General features: G+C 46.6%; 1 protein-coding gene across 2 annotated transcripts in view; it reads left to right on the top strand.

The window, feature by feature from the left end:
* Positions 1-17,469, top strand: part of Pik3ap1 (phosphoinositide-3-kinase adaptor protein 1) — a 115,156-nt gene that overhangs the window by 51,361 nt on the left and 46,326 nt on the right. For both annotated transcript variants that reach the window (XM_048452866.3, XM_048452867.3), the window contains 6 exons: positions 1,953-2,089; positions 6,756-6,900; positions 7,811-7,953; positions 8,069-8,201; positions 11,270-11,466; positions 14,159-14,348. In XM_048452866.3, coding sequence (XP_048308823.3) covers positions 1,953-2,089; positions 6,756-6,900; positions 7,811-7,953; positions 8,069-8,201; positions 11,270-11,466; positions 14,159-14,348 — 945 coding nt within the window. The remainder of the gene's footprint in view (positions 1-1,952; positions 2,090-6,755; positions 6,901-7,810; positions 7,954-8,068; positions 8,202-11,269; positions 11,467-14,158; positions 14,349-17,469) is intronic.

The following is a 17,469-nucleotide window of genomic DNA, read 5'->3' on the forward strand; positions in this document are numbered from 1 at the left end:
AAGACCTGGCTACCATAGATTTCTTCCTCCTCCTATACTTTTGTCCTTTTCTGAATGTCATATAGTAGAAGCCACACAGTCTATAGTCTTCTTTCGCTCAGTATCCTCCTTTGCTTTCTATTACTGTGATAAACACCATGACCAAAGAGCAGAAACCTGGAGGCAAGCACCAAAGAAGCAGAGATAAGGAAGATGAGCTCCCTGGCTTGCTGGCCTTGGCTTGCTCAGTTTGCTTTCTTATACCACCTGGGACCCCACCCACAGTGGGTTGGGCCTTCCCACTTCAATCATCAATGAAGAAGATACTCCCACAAACTTGCTAAGGAACCCTGTCTGATGGAAACATTTTCTTAGTTGGGATTCCCTCCTCCCAGATGACCCTAGCTTGTGTCAAGTTGACAAAAACTAGCCATTTTCAGTTCTCCTATGGGCTCATTTCTGTCCAGGGCTGTATTCCAGGATGGCTTGCTTGTGCTATTATTGTTCAGCTACTAGAGAATGTCTTGGTCGCTCCCAGCTTCTGGCAGCAACAGAGAAACTGTCATAAATGTCTGAGTGCAGGTTCTCAAGCTCTGGGGGAAATACAAAGAGTATGATTGTAAGTGTATTTAATCTGATAAGAAATTGCCGAAGTGCCTTCTGAAGTGGCTATACTGTGTTCGCTTTCCCACTAGTAGAAGGAGCCTGATGTTGCATGTCCTTGAAGACATTTGGTGTCATCTATATTTAGGTTTTGACCATTCTGATAGATGTGTCATGTCATGGTATGTCATTGCTACTTTGATTTTCATTTCCTGATAACATGGAGGTGACTCATTTTTCATGTGTGGGTTTGTCATCTGTATTTAGGCATACACGCAGTCTTGGGTATAATCTCAAAGGAGGCCTGTCAATCACTAAATGCTGCTTAGGAGCCCTGCTGAAGAGGTCTTGTATGTTCTCATCATTGTCTCACCATCTTTGCCATGCTCTTCACCTCGGCACACCTCTGCCGGCCTCATCAGAGTCTGTGTGCTGGCTTCATTTCTGGTACTGCAACTAAACACCCGGACCTAAGGCAGATTAGGAAAGAGGAGATTGTTTGGTTTACTATTCCAGGTTACAGACCACCATCGAAGGGGAAGCCAAGATAGGAACTCAAGCAGTGAGCCATGTCACGTTGCATCCACAGTCAAGAGCAGAGAGAAACAGATGGATCCATGCTTCCTGCTTCCCCTCATCTAACTTTCTCCTCTCCTTTGTAAAACTCTGGACTCTCTGCTTAGTGGATGGTGCCACCACAATGGCTGGTTCTTCCTACGTCAATTGGCAATCAAATAGCCCCCCCACAGACATGTCCACAGACCAAGCTGGCCTGGATAATCTCAGTCAAAGCTAACTTCTCAGGTGGTTCTAGGTAGTGGCATGTTAGCAGTAAAACAGCGTCCCCGTCTCCATCCCTGACCCGGCCAGCACGTGTTTGGCTGTGGCAGTGATCTGGAACCCACTGGTTGAAAATGATCCCTTCGTGATCACTGCTTCTCACAGAGGAGCTATGTTGGGTAGGTGGGACCTGAGTTCCTGTCACTTTCTGAAGTTTCTTGCAATCTTATAAAGTAGACAATTCCTTCCTGACTCCATTTTCCTCACCACCTTTGAGCCCTGCAGGGAATCCTGAGGTGAGGCTTCCAGAAGCCTGTTGGTTGAACCTGGACTTGCCTGCCTCAAACTTTTTGGCTTTAGCCCCTGATGCTGTCCCCTTGCTATCATTCTGGTCTCTGTCCTACAGAGTAGTTGATTTTCCCCATTGGGTCCTCTTTTGTGACTCAGTGAGTCACTCCCTTCAGTTTGGATTTGTGTGACACTCACAGCCGCTGTGCTTCCCGCATGGTAATGTGTGGGGCTTTGGGGTGAAGCATGTCTGCCAGTTCTCCTTTCCCTGCTCCCATTCAGTCATGTCCTGTATCCCATAGATTCTGGCTGTGACTCAGTAACTGACACGGAGCCCGAGGACGAGAGAGCTCTTCCTCTCTCAAAGCAGACAAGCCTGCCTTCGGAGACGTCGCCTGGGAACCTGATGGTGGTGCAGCCGGACCGCATTCGCTGTGGGGTAGGCATCCTGGGGGCCTGGTAGATCCCCATCAGAGCACTGACTTTGCAAGTCGGTGCCTTTGTTGCAGTAAAGGGTCTGGGGATATCGTGATGCTTCTTATTATAACCAAAACTGTCCCTTGAGGCCCACATCTCCAGGGCCTCGGATGTGAATAACTCCTTTAAGTCAGAGATTACACCTGGGAGTGTATGTATCATCAGTGCAAGAATTCTGGCTCATGAATGTATAACATAGGGCAGACAGGATTCCAGCAGACATGAACATTGTTAGATACTCCAGAGTTAGAGGCCTGAGCTCTTCCTGCTGGCCCAGCACTGGGAAGAAGTGGCATATTCTGGCAAACTGCTTCTTTATTAGCTGGACACTATCCTGGCCTCTTGGAGGGCTTTAGGTTTGATGGCTGAAACTTGCTGGCCAGAATTGCTTGCTAAAAAGATTGGCCAAATATCTAAGTCCTATGTGGCTAGCATTTTAGGGTGGTCATATATTCACAAATGAACTGTATGTGGGACTTCATGATAGTCATTTAAATCCTATTATAATATTTGATCATTTTCAGCATTTTTTCCTTCCCTGATTTAAAATGTGAGGCATTTTGAATAGGTTAGACTTGCAAAGCTTTCTTCATGGATGTGTGTTGTTTGCTACGCTTGCCTTTGCAGCTTCCCAGGACTATAGGGCACGAGAACTTTGGCGATGAGAAGTGTGAGGTCTGACCTCCTCTGTAGCTGAGGCCACAGATGCTGTGCAAGGGGTCCCTGCACAGGAGTTGCCAACATTTTTCAGACTGGATTTGACCCATAGACATGTTTGGTTTGAACTTCAGAGTGTTTTTAAAAATTAGGCATAAAATTTGGTGTTCCTTAGCTTCTTGCGAGTCAGAAACTGATATTAGGTTTGAGATAACTGGTGGTGGGGCTCTGTGCCTTTTTTTTTTATTGCACGGGACATGCATCTTCTAGCCTGGTCCCCACCATTCTCTGATCTTCATTTTTTATTTTTATTTGGGAGACTTTGAGACAGTTTTTCTACCTAGCTCAGGTTGACCTTAAGCTTGTGATTCTCTTGTCTCATTCTCCCCAGTGCTGGGACCACGCCTGGCCACTCCCTGTTCTTTAAACTCAGAGGGCTGCACTCTTCCCCTTCACGCTAGGCTCTGTGAACATTTCAGGCTCACTCTCCCAGTGCTATGTCTTCCCAGATTGTGTGGTCAGATGGCAGGTGCAGTGGTAAGGATGTGTGGGGCCTCTGTGTGCTTCATCCTGCTCGCTCTTCTTCCTGCCTTCCCTCAGCTGCCCTCTCACCCAGGATTAGCCTCATTGCCTCCTCTAGGTCTACGGGCCAGGGGTGCCTGGGCTGGGGGTGGGTCCTGACTGCCAACAGGACTGACACACATTTTTTTAGGCTCCTCATCTTAATGAGACAAGGCACAGGACCAGGTGTGTAGCCGGAATGCTGACAGCCACAGAGTGTGTGTTTGGTTATAACAGCCTTAGCAATCTGAACCACACACCTTCCCCTGTTACAAAGCCCAAGCCTGGCACACCCTTCTGCAGCCCTTTGTAAAGGGTTGCCATGACAACTATATCATAGTCCTGGAATGAATGATTGAGGACTAACTCTGACCAGAAATCGCTTCTCACCTTTCTGGTTTGGGGGAGGGCCCAGCCCTACTGGTTTTGTCTAAAGTGGCAATTGCCAAGTCCAGGAAGAAGTTGAGTATCCCTTACTCAAAAGGCTAAGTACCTGAAGTGTCTCAGATTTTGAATTTGGGGGGGTTAGAGAGATGCTGGATTATTTGCATATGTATAACAGGATATGTTTTAGAACAAAGTATATTTTTGTTTCATATACATGTTATACATAGCCTGACAATAGTTTTACACAACATGTTGTCACCCTTGTATTTGGGTTTTGGATGTGTTAAGTGTGGAATTTTCCCCTTGTGGTGTCAGGTCAGAACATATTTGGATTTGGGAGTTTGGATGAGGACTGTTTTGTGAGGCTCAGTGTGGGGTCTTAAAGTCAGTTGGGCATCTGGCCAAAATGTAGACTCTGGGGCCGGGGATGTGGCACAGGTGGTAGAGTGCTTGCCTAGCATGCGTGAAACCCTGGGTTTGATTCCCAGCACCACATGAAAAACTGGGCATTGTGGTGCTTACCGATCAATCAGACTAGTAATTGGGAGGTGGATATGGGGAGTCCGGTGTTCAAGGTCACCAACTGCATAGCAAGTATGAGGCTAGCCTAAGCTACATGAGAACCTGCTTATGAGGCTAACCTAAGCTATATGAGATTCTGCTTCTAATTTTTTTTGAAGTATAGCCCCTGATTCAGTGGCAGGAAGTACCTCATAGTTTGCCTGACTAACTTGCTGCAAGGGTGGCAATGATGTTGGTAACTTGGTCACATGCAATAGCAAAGCTTGTCTAGAGAAGAGTTTCTCATATCTGGGGGGAAGGACTTAAAAAATAAATAAAATCTTCCAGGCATGGTGACACATGCCTTGAATTCCAGTAATTGGGAGGCAGAGGAAGATGTACCTATAAATTCAAGGCCAGTCTGGTCTACATAGCAAGTTCAGGACAGCCAGGGCTACACAATGAGACACTGTTTCAAAAATAAAAATCCAATTATTTGATGCTATAGAGATTTTGTAAAAAACCAATTTTTTTCTGCTTAAATTTTTTGAAACTTTTCATAAATATATTTTGTTCATATTCTTTCCCCTCCCCCAACTCCTCCCAGATTCTTCCATCAAACTTCATATACTTTCTCTCAAAAAGAAAAAGAAAAGAAAACAAAAAATCCCATTGAAACTATCCCCAAAACAAGCACATAAAACCATGGAGTCAATTTTGTATTGCCCAACTACTGAGCATGAGGCCTGTCCTGGAGTGTGGTTGATATACCTCCTTAAATTTTGTTGGAGAAAACTGATTTTCCCTTTCCCAGCAGGTATCTATCTGTAGGTAGAAGTTCTCACAGAAGCCGCTTCCAAATTTACCACACAGAGGCTTATATTACTTATAAATGCTCGGCTGATAGATAGATAGCTCAGTCTTATTACTAACTAGCTCTTACATTTTAAGTTAACCCATATTTCTTATTTACACTCTGCCATGTGGCAGGACCTTTATTAGCATGGCATGTTCATCTCCTGCTCCCTCTGCATCTGACTGGTGACCCCTGACTCTGCCTCTCTTTCTCCCGTCATTCCCCATTTGATTTCCCACCTAACTTGATCCTGTTCAGCTATTGGTCAGTCAGCTTGTTTATTAAACTAATCATAGCAGCATACACTCACACAGTGTAAAGGAATATTCCACGGCAGGAATATTCATTGTAAATAGCTTTTTGCTGATGGGAGGACTTTGTGTTCACTTGTGTTTCTCCACATTGGGAGATCTGACTTGAACGTCTGCAGATCTTGTGCATGCTGCCATGGTCTCTGAGTTCATATGAGCATCAGCCCTGTATCTGAAAAACACTGTTTCCTTGGCACTGTATACTGCTGGTTCTTACAATCTTTCTACCTCCTCTTCTGCACAGATCCCTGAACCTTGAAGGAAGGGGCATGGTAAAGGCATCCCAGTTAGGGCTGAGTACTTCAATGCCTTGATCACTCTCTTCATGTTCAGATGTGGGTCTCTGTGTTAGTTATCATCTACTGCAAGAAGAAGCTTCTGTAATGAAGGCTGAGCAGTATACTGATCTATAGGTATAGCAATATGTCATTAAGGCCATTTAATTGCATTTAGCAGAGTAATAGTGAGTTTTCCTCTAGTACCAATGACCTATGTAGTTTTCAGTTCTTGACCTCATTAACATCGTCAGCAATAGATTCTATCTCATGGAGTGGGCCTTAAAACCCTCCCCCCTTAAGTGGTTGGTTACTCCCTTAACATTTATGCCACTGTCTCATCAGTATGTCTTGCAGGCCACTGTTGTTGATTGCAGAGTCTATAACTGGGTGATACTGGTTGACGATTGCTTTTCTCCTCCAGTGGTGAATAGAGCACCTTCCATCACTGTGAATGCTAATCAGTAGGGGTGAAGCTTCTAGTTGTGCAGCAGCCTGGTCTCTCGGTGTTTGATGACATATGTGTCTTCAGCAATAGGGTCTTAGTGTCAGGTTGTAGAGGGTAACCAATAGCATTGGCAATAGCCGGTAAAGGTTTTTAGGGGGTGATCTGTGGGATCACATCAACCAAAAACTCAAAAAGATGATCACCCATTTCTGGTACCGGGGCTTTTACTTGGTAGCAAATGATATCTAGTTGAGGCATTGTTTAAATGGAGTATAGTAACTCCATTTAAGTTGCTTTTATAGATGTATAAGTTTTAAAAGCATTTTAAAATGTTATAAATGAAATGAGCATCTATAAATCCTAAGTTTAAAAGAATTGTGTGTGTGTAATGAATAGACAAAGTTTCTGTCCAATTGCTGTAAAAGTTTATAACTGTCTAGTCTATTTTCCATAAGTTGCTTCACTAGGTTGGTAGCCTGTGGTTCTCTGTCCAGCACTGGTCTGTCCAAACCTTCTGGCCAGGACCATTCACACTAGAGAGTGAGCTGGGTCTCCAGGAGCTGGGACATTCTTGACCCAGCTCCGTAAGGGACACAGCAGGGAGAGACACCAGAACCTGTCTCCCCCTCCAGGCAGAAACCACTGTGTACGTCATTGTGAGATGCAAGCTGGATGAGAAGGTGTCGACAGAGGCAGAGTTTTCCCCTGAGGACTCGCCCTCCGTCCGGGTGGAGGGCACGCTGGAGAATGAGTACACGGTTTCGGTGAAGGCTCCAGGTGAGTGGCCCCGCGCTGACAGAAGAGTGTGCGCTCCACTGCCTTCTGAAACACTGCTCTTCTCATGCTCACCTGCCGAACCATCTCCAGCCCTAGGCATTGCTGGCTTTTCAAAAAGCAGCGTGTGCATTGTTTTAATTGCACGTCCTGGATTGTCAGTGAGATTTAATAATTTTCCACATTCATGATTCGTCACATTTCCTCTTTGGTGAATCGAATCTTTGTGGTTGGTGTATTTTTAATTTTTTTCTTCCCCCTCAGAACCTCTTCCGGTGGTATAGACTCCTACTCCAGGAAGAGCACGTAGTACAGACAGCCACAGAGCAAGTCAGCTGATTCCACTGGTCCATGGTGGCAGAAATAAAGAGTTATCCTCTGGCCACCAGGATGCTAGCCCTTGGTGACAATGGGCCTTCATACAAAGCACCTTAGACCCTAATTATTTTTGTTGCTGTTATTCATCAAGGCCTGAGGAATTCAGTAAAAACAGGCTGGAGAACTGGCTCAGTGGTTAAGATGTCAAACTCTTGCAGAGAAACCAAGTTCAGTTCCAAGTATCACATTGAACCCTTCACAACTGCCAATAGCTTAGTCTCTAGGAGGATCCTATGCCTGGCCTACATAGGCATCTGCACCCATGCATGCATGCACACATGTGTGCACACACACAAGACTGATAATTATGCAAAACAGATGAAAACCCTTTAAAAATGCAATTGACAACCAGATAAGGATGCTTCTGTTTAAGATCCCACATGCTGTCTGACTCATCTCCCCCTTCATTTCCCTTCCAGCTCAGCTCAGACACTTCCTTGCAGCCCCTGTGAGCTGCCTTTCCACTCACACGTACCACGGCTGCCCATGGCCTTATTCTTCCTGGCATTTTATCACTATCTTTTGTTCTGTTTAGACCTCTCCTCTGGCAATGTTTGTCTGAAGGTCTATTCTGGGGACTTGGTGGTATGTGAAACCACCATCAGCTATTATACTGACATGGAGGAAATTGGGAACTTACTGTCCAGTGCTGCAAACCCTGTGGAGTTCATGTGTCAGGTAAGGCTGCTGGGAGGAAACCTGAGCTTTCTGGATACAGGGATTCTGTCTACAACCTTGACGGGCAGCGCCTAGCTGGAATCTGAAACCTGACCATCTTCGCTGTTTCATGCAGGCCTTTAAGATTGTGCCCTACAACACAGAGACTCTTGATAAACTGCTCACAGAGTCCCTGAAGAACAACATCCCTGCAAGTGGACTGCACCTCTTCGGGATCAACCAACTGGAGGAGGAAGATATGATGACAAGTAGGTCAACAGCCATTTCGGTCTTCGATGGTGTGGCCTGCTACACGCCTGGGCAGTGTGATGTGGGAAAGGCAGTTAGCTTGTTGCCTGCTAGCACCAAGGTGAACATAAAGACAGGGAATGAAGTCTAGCAGTATGTGTGAGGATGATGCTGTTATGGCCCAGCATGCTCTCTTACAGCAATTTTTTTTAATAATTAGCAATATAGTCTAAAATAATGATAGAAAATATGGTAAGAAGCCCGTGACATAATCATGCACTGTCATCAAGTATGTTTTGGTGTACATAATTATGTGCGTCATACTTTTATATGACTGGCAGCCAGCCCAGTGGGGCCATGCACACCAGCACTGTCACCAGCAGTGAGAGCTGCAGCATGGATAGGGGATAGGAGCTTGTCAGCTTTGTTCTAACCTGGGAAGACTTCTGTGTCATAAATGTCATGACACAGCACACACTCCCTTCTAAAAATGTGCGTGGTTCTCATTTACCTTCTGGGTGGCATTTAAACTCCTTTGCCTGATAATAAGCGCAAAGGACGGCTGCTTGCTTCTGTCCTTGCCTCTGTATGCAACCCTCTCTCTGCATCCCTCTCTCTGCATCCCTCTCTGTGTATCCTTCTCTCTGCATTCCTCTCTATGTATCCTTCTCTCTGTATCCCTCTATATGCAACCCTTTTTCTGCATCCCTCTCTCTGAATCCTTCTCTATGAAACCCTCTTTCCTCATCCCTCTCTCTGCAGCCCCCCTCTTAGTGGTTCTCTGTTCCCACGTGGGATAAATACACTTCTTGCATATGTGTCTTGCCATCCCACTCGCGGAAACACCTTTTCTCTGTCCCTGCCTTGGTTGCCGTTCTCCTGGTGGCTTTCTCTTCATCCTCTCGGGTGGAAGGAAGACCTTCACCAATCCCCCAAGGGTCTATGCCACCCTTGCGGCAGGCTCCTCTAGCAGGTTGGGCCTTCTGACCTACAGCTTACCTGCTGTAGTGTCTTTTCACTGGGCTGTCAGCTCAGTGAGGGTCGTCCTCAGGCTGGCTCTCTGTGGTCTTTAGGCAGACATCTGTAACTTGAGCGAGGAGCAGGCCCTATGTACATACACTGTGGTAGCAATAGGAGCCAGGACAGTCACACCACATGCCTGGGGATGTTACCTGGAATGCTGCGCAGGATTCCTTCCCATCACAGTGGCACTTCGCAGTGGTACACAAGTCTCTGGTTACCTTTCTGAGCTTTCTGAGTTCCACTTGCCTGCAGTGTGGTAACTGTAGGAAGAGAATTACCTGCCAGGCCTTTTTCCAGGGTCATTCTCTTTCCTGATGCCTCTCCTCATTCTCCTACTATGGAATGTTCTTGTCTCATTGCTATAAATGAGTCTGTTTCTCTTCTTCTGAGGCCCAGGAGAGAGTGTCTCATAGCCTGACAACATGGGGACCTGGGGGAATTTTCAGACCTTCGGTGAACAGGAAACTGAATTTATCATTTTTAAAAGGACATGAGAGGTGGCTCAGTGGTTAAATCACTGTCCACATGAGCAAGAGTATAAGAGGTTTAGATCTTCGGAATTCCTTATATGCCAAGTGGGCACGATGATCCCATTTGCCCCAGTCTGAGAAGGCCAAGACAGGCCATCTGGAACAAGCAGGCTAACTGTGTTGGGTTTGAGGGAGAGACCCTGCCTCAAAGAATAAGGTGGAAGAGTGACAGTGGAAGATTCTCGACATCATCCTAGGCCTCCACACATGCATTCACACCGACCTCCCCTTATAGACGCCTACATACTTGCAAATACACATCCACACATGCACTATACCTCACACACATATATGGAAAGAAGAGAAAATAAATAAACACATAAAGTGACAGGGCCTAGAAATCAACTTTTATGAAAAGGAAAAAATAAATTTTATCCCCTGAGTCCCCAGCATGAGCCTACTTGTTTTCTTGGCATATTTACAAAACTGGTAATGAGAGATAAGTAGATGGTTCTGTTTGAACATTTTTCCTTTATTTTTATTCTGTGTGTATGGGTTGTTTTGCCTGCATGTATGTCTGTGCACCATGTGTACAGTGCTCTCAGAGGCCAGAACAGAGGCACTAGAGTTAGAGATAGTTATGAGCCACCCTGTGAGTGCTGGGAATCAAGCCCAGGTCTTCTGGAAGAGCAGCCAGTGCTCTTAACTTCTGTGCTGTCCCTCCAGCTGGGATCTTCTTTCTCTTAGCACAAGACAGTAGTTTCAGATCTGTGCTGAGTGTTGCAGAGAAGAGCAAAATAGGATTCCCAACCCACTCTTTGGCTGCTGTTTAAGCCCTAGAAACCAGCATGGCTTGAGGTTGGAAATGTAGCTCAGGGGTAGAGCACTCACTCAGTACCTCAAGCCCCAAGTTTAATCCCTAGCCCCAGGGAAAGAAAAAACAAAAGTCAATGTCTTCTAAGGATTTTCTACCCCCTTAAAGCAGACAATGTGTTACTCAGTACTAGAGCTATTAACTAAAATATCATTTCCTTCATCATGTGAATGCAGGAACTCAGAGGTTCCCTAGAAGAAGTTATCAGATGTTGGGGGAGTTTTCCCATCCCGGGAGCTGCTTCCAAATTGCCACACAGAGACTTATATTAATCATAAATACTTGGCCAATAGCTCAGGCTTGTTACTAACTAGCTCTCAAATTTTAAGTTAACCCATATTCCTTATTTACCTTCTGCCACATGGTGGTACCTTTATTAGCATGGCATGTTTGTCTCCTGCTCCCTCTGCATTTGGCTTGTGACTCCTCTGACTCAGCCCTTCCTTGGTCCATTATTCTCAGTTTGGCTTTCCCACCTAACTTTATCCTGTTCAGTTATTGGCCAGTCAGCTTGTTTATTAAAGCAATCATAGCAACATATATTCACACAGTATATAAAAAGATTATTCCACAGCAACCAGGAGCTAGGTCAGCCAGTCAGTAAGCAATGATTGAGCACCTACTGCTTGCCATACTAAGGCTCAACAGCCTCTGGGAGCAAAGGTGTCCTATGTCTTCCCTCTTACCCTTCAGTTAAAGTCTCCCTGATGCCTTTATTTAGATCAGAGGGATGAAGAGCTGCCCACCCTGTTGCATTTTGCTGCAAAGTACGGATTGAAGAACCTCACCGCCCTGTTGCTCACCTGTCCAGGGGCTCTCCAGGCATATAGTGTGGCCAACAGGCATGGCCACTATCCCAACACCATTGCTGAGAAACACGGCTTCAGGGACCTGCGCCAGTTCATCGACGAGTATGTGGTAAGGTCAGGGGGAGAAAGGCCCTGTGATAGGTCACATACTGGTGGTTCCAGGCCTGCCTTTTCATCAAAGACACTGATGGGTCTTTGTCTCTAACATGTCCTCGTGTGTTTCTCTGGCAGTGGGCAGTTTTTGTGGGCCTGAGTTCAAATTCCTGTACCTACTTGGTAGCCATGTGAGACTTTGGGCATGTCACAAATTCTTTCTCGTTCCTCTCTAATTTAGTCTTATTTTTTGTATGAGTGTTTCTATTGTATGTATGCATGCCTGGTGCCCCCAGAAGAGCACATCAGATGCCCTGGAACTGGAGTTGTTTATTGTTGTGGCTGCCATGTAGGTCCTGGGAATAGAACCCAGGTCCTCTGCAGGAGCAGCAAGTGCTCATAACCGTTGAGTCATCTTTCCAGCCTCCTTCTCCCATTTCTTAATATGTGGAAGGAAAGATCTTAAGAAGTCTGTTCATAGAGTTGTTTTAGACTAAAAGGAACTATCATATGCAAAACACTGAGGCCATTTCCAAAACATCGACGGGAACTTTCACGTAATGAGTCTATTCAAGGCTGATGCTGAGCCCTCTCCCCACTTGTCTCCAAGGCTCTGTGGTGGATGACCCTAGCTGCCTTGGCCACCTTTGGGCCCAGATAAACTGTGTTAGAATTAACTCCTTCCTTGGTGAAGGCCATAATAAGGCTCTACCCCGAGGAAGCATCCAAGTGGCCAACTTTGAGACCTCATCTCCTGCTAGCATTCAGTTTCTCTCTGAGCCTCTGCTTGGATCTGAACTTAAGGCAGCTGGATACACCCAGCCTTCTTGGCAGCTTACCCTTGGTCGCCGACTTCCGAGTCCTGCTCTGAGTTTAATCCTGTGCCATGCCTGGGTGTTGTTTTGTCCAGGATTGCCTCCATTGTCTTAGAGGAAACAGTTTTTCATTCCGCTACCTTTTGGTATCCCTCCTTCTTTTCCAACTTACAAGGGGCACCCAAGACTATCTCATCTGACTGTGACCACCAACATAAGCAGTCAGACTAATGTGGTCTTGCTTGCTACCTCCAGACAGAAGTGAGTCTGACACCACTTCAGAAACTTTACTCTGTGATAGAAAATCTAGAAGGTAGTGAGTGATGCCAAGGAACATAAAAGGGCTTCCGATGTTTTGGGGGATTTGTAGGTGTTTCAAGCAATCAGAATAGTTTAGGTCCTTGTTTGGGTCCTCATTGGCATAAATGGGCATAAAGATGCTCATAACCTTCTTTAAGACTTTATTTCAAAATCTCAAATGTGCTGAACACAGCATGCCATTTTTGTGTTCATCATTTTCGGCAAGGCCACTCTGCGTTCAGGGTAGTAACCAAGTTACTGGGCTCATTTGATCAGCAAATGCCCTGTCTCAGGTAACTTTCTCCACACTCCCTTCAAGTTGAAGGGACTAAGACCTTCATCTTATAAATAAGGATGGAGAAAGCCAAGGTGAATGTGCCTAGAGCATCACTTTGAAAAAGGTAGAGGTAAGATTTGAACCTAGTTCAGTGCTGTAGTCGGGGCTTCTTATCTTGCTCTGACTCGCATTTCTTGTGTCATCTTGGCTCCTAGCAAAGTCACCTTCCACCAATGCATCTTTTGCCTTGACACCAAAGGCTGTTCCTTCATGATGCTCATGGAGTGTCAGGTTTTATTTATTTGTTTGTTTGTTTGTTTATTTGCCAAATGCTACCCCTAGAGTCCCCACCACTAAGAACCTGTTTCTTAGTTCATTTGGTTCTCACCAAGAAAAAAAACACACTATCAACCAAAAGTGACCTCTGGCAGTTGGTGCTGATGAGGAGGGTTTCTGTGGTTTGAGGCTGAGGTAAGGATTGTGACACACTACCATGTCTGGCCAGGAAAAGTTGTTCAGAGGTTGTAGGGAAGTCAGCCTCAAACCTCTGGAGGCAGAGGGACGGGGAAGCCTTTCTGATGTCCACGCCCTTTATGTGAAGGCAGCTGTCTTTGGGGACATCTTAAATATTGAAACTGGGGGAGGAAACCCTAGAAGTTGTCAGACACTTGGATAAACCTTCCTGAAGGACAGGGATGGAGACATCCCCCGGGGACCTCTGACTGCACAAGTCTGGGAACATCTCAGCTTAGCCCTACCAAACCACTGTGCATCTGTGTGGCTCCGTGTGTCATTTGTTTCCCCCTGAGCCTTTACTGGGATATTAGTAAAAGGATCAAAATGGAGATTGTAATACCTTACAGGTGTTACAAGGTGTAATATCTTATACCTTGCAGGAAGACCAGGTTTTCTGGACTTTGCTTTTTCATCTGTGAATGAGGGAGAGTGGTGTGCCTTTCAAAGGATAGCGGGCGCAGAAGTGTGCCCACTGGTGAGCCTGATTCTTACTAGATACTCGTGAGGGAGCAGTTTTTATGTATGTATGTCCTCCCGAACCAGGATGTAAGTTCTTAACTCTGTGATTAATGTCGAAGGAAGATACAGAGATTAGAACAAGAAGGGTTAGGCAAAGAAGAGAAGAGGGCCTGCTGCCTGGCTCCACAGAGCTTCCTGTCAGGTGGAGAATGCTGATACCCACAAGCCATTGTAACCCTGATCCGTGACTACTCGCTTCGCCCACCTCAAGCCCACTTGGGGCCGGAGTCTTCCCGGCTAGCCGGGAATGTGGTGTGCACCGAGTCCATCTTTCCTTGCAGGAGACAGTGGACATGCTGAAGAGTCACATTAAGGAGGAGCTGATGCATGGCGAGGAGGCTGACGATGTGTACGAGTCCATGGCCCACCTGTCCACAGACCTGCTCATGAAATGTTCCCTCAACCCTGGCTGTGACGAGGAGCTGTATGAGTCCATGGCTGCCTTTGCCCCAGCAGCCACAGAAGACCTCTGTAAGTAGCTCGGCCTAGTTCTGCTTCTCATCCTGTTGCTCAGAAATGGCTTTCTTCGTTCTAGTCCAGAGGGGGAAAGCCCCTGATTACCTCTGCAACCACCACTGTGAAGATCCTGTGTTGCAACAGCATCAGGGCCGCAGTCATGTTTCATAACAAGCAGAGCCCTTCTCCCAGCTTCCTCTACCACACCGCTTGCCTGGAAGTCACTAGTCTTGACTGCATGGTCTTCCGATCAAGAAGCTCTCGGCTCCATCAGTCTGGACGGGCCCTTTTTATAATAAGCATTTTGCAATGCCCCTCCCTGCTTTCCTATCTGACATGCAATTCATGTATAACATGACTTACTCACACATGAAGCTCTCTGGCTTTGTTACACTGTCCTAATGAGTTGTAAAAGGGGAATGAGTGGAAAAGACACACTTAGACATGCCTGCCTGTAAAATATGAAATAGCCCCTCCCTGTGCTGGCAGCCACACTCAGAGCCACTGACAAGGGTCTTCAGAGCAGCCTTTAGGGAACGGTGTGCCACCCTTCAGAGACGCTGATCTAAATGAGATTGGATTTCAGTGGCGAGGCTGGTGGGGAGGTGGTGGGCACAGCTGCACCGCCATCCCGATACTTCTTGAGGCGTCATTACTGTCATTTACTATGGAGTGCTAAGCACTCTGAAATGCTGCCCACTCTTTCCCGCCAGATCTACTTAATAGATTCAAGAAAGACAAGTTAAATATCCACCAACACATCGGCTTCATGGTTGGCAAGATTTCTGGGAGGGCTAAGCTGAGTACTGCTACCCTTTCCGGACTTGCAGGGGAGGAAGCCTGGCTTTCCCACACATGAGCTTATGGAAAAGGCACCAGAAGGAGTCCTTAGAGTAGGAGGCCCAGGCTGACGGGGAACCAGAGGTGAAGTCCCCTCCTAACTCTTTTGGGGAGAAGAAGCACACCTGGAGACTCTTCATGGGCTCTGAGGAGGGAGGCATGGTCCACACCATCCACACCCTTTATCTCACTGACTCCTTGTGATGGCCCTACAGGGAGCTGTTCCTAGCTGCTCTGAGGAAGTATCAAGGAAACTGAGGCATAGAGAGATGAACTTGCCCCAAATGCTCTAGCTAACATTCTGCATTGCACAGATTCCATACTTTTTAACCCAAGCCAGAGTTTTGTCTTTAACATGAGGCATTTGGTACTGGTCACCTTTAGAAAACCTCTCCACCCCTAGGCTGTCCCCCCCATCTGCACATCCAGAAGCTGGCTTACAAAACAGCCTAAAGCTGCTTGTGCCTATGATTCCAGCACTCAGGAGGAGACTGGAGGATCAAGACCAGCCTGGGTTACAAAGAGACTTTGTCTGAAATGCAAAACCCTCCCTCAAACAAACAAACAAACAAGAAGCCCCAGCTGCGGACACCCCCTCCCCTCATAAGTCTGCTCACCCACATTCATACCTGGCGGGTGTTTCTAGGGGGCATTTCTGTTCCATCTGCTAGATTCTTCCTTGGGTGTTGGAGTTACAATAGACCGAAACTTGTCTTTTCCCACTTTAGAACAGGAACTCATTCACAAAACAACCAGCAGAAAGACCTCTTTAGGATTCCAGACACTACCCCTGCTTTCTGCCATGTTTCCTGACTGCGGGACTGTTGAACAATGAGAGAATCCCTGCTTAATGATAGTGCATATTCATGGCCTTCATGTGTAGATGCTCCAAAATATGAAAGTCCGCTGCCATATCCCAGGATTCCTGTAAAGGGTGCAAAAGCACCCACGTTGTCACCTGAAACAGGCTCGCCAGAACCTGAGGGTGCTGTGGGGCTAGGCTGTTTGTGACTAGATGGCACCTTGTAGAGTCCCTTGGGGTCAGGAGGTTCTGGATGTCGCAGACCCAAGGAGGCTACCAGGAGGGAGGCAGGGTGTAAGGTGTGGCCGCTCTTTGGGTGGGGAATGAATTGATCAGAGTTTTAACTTGCCAGATCATATAATCTCTGAGGTTTTGGACCGTGGCCATGATTAGATTTGTTTCTCTCTGTGGTTGTCTGGTTTAACCCGAGAATGATCTCTTCCCTGCTGGTTCACAAGATGCAGCAACTCGGGCCTGGGAAGAATCATTTTACCGATAGTGACTGCCTGCATGAGAGGGCAGTTCGATCTCCAAAGAAACAGGATAGAGGGCAAGCAGATCCATCCCAGAAGCTGGGGCCGCACTAGCACGGTGATGGCCACGGATTCGCCCTCCCTTTGTGTAGACCAGCAGTTTGTCTCTGTTGTCTTACCCACTCATCCTCCGCCGTGATGGACAGAATCGAATCTACTGTATAGGGAGGAAACCAAAGGCTCCGATAGTTGATAACGTTCTTAAGTCCATCAAGGGAAAACCAATTTAGGAATCTGAGTCTTCTGGTTCCTAGAGGAAAGTCTGTCTGCCCACCACACTGGCAAAGGGACCTCCTGGTCTGTCCTTCTGGGGTTGCATTTACTGTCCTTGGGATGGACTCTCCTCAGGAACTGCTTCTGTATGTCTAAATGCGGGGTTTGTCAGTGCAAATGCGGGGTTTATCAGTGCCTACCTTCGCTGCCATTTGTAATGGTAAATTTTAAATGCTGAAAAGCAATATTTGGGGAATTCACTCACTACCTAGGCATTTCACTGGCTCCCAGGACGGTATCACAGAGTACAAAGCTTTAGGCCAGTTACCGTGGAGAGCCCATGAGTGTGGTTGGGACAAATCTGCCCCTTTAATTGCTTAGGTTTGGGAAAGGGTATAATGAATACCTCTTCCCCCAAAGGGAACCCCAAATAACCACAGGGCAGCTCCCAGTGTTTAATCAAGGGGAGGTGAGAGGAAGTGCCAGGGGTCTGACCTGGAGATTAAGGCTCTGTTCCACTCCCTCCTTTCCCGGACACACACACACACACACACACACACACACACACACACACACACACACACAGAGTCTTCAGTTTAGATATGCTGCCACCAGGTGGTAACTTCACGTCTCTGTTTACAGGCCTTCAGTTTTTCTTCTTTTTAACCGGAGTCTTAAACCATCAGCGTAACTTGCACCCTTTTCTGTGTAAGAACTCCCTTTGTTAAGAATAAGCGAGATACATCAT

This window comes from Myodes glareolus, chromosome 7 (genome assembly GCF_982192425.1).
Source record: "Myodes glareolus chromosome 7, mMyoGla1.1, whole genome shotgun sequence".
Classification (NCBI taxonomy): domain Eukaryota; kingdom Metazoa; phylum Chordata; class Mammalia; order Rodentia; family Cricetidae; genus Myodes; species Myodes glareolus.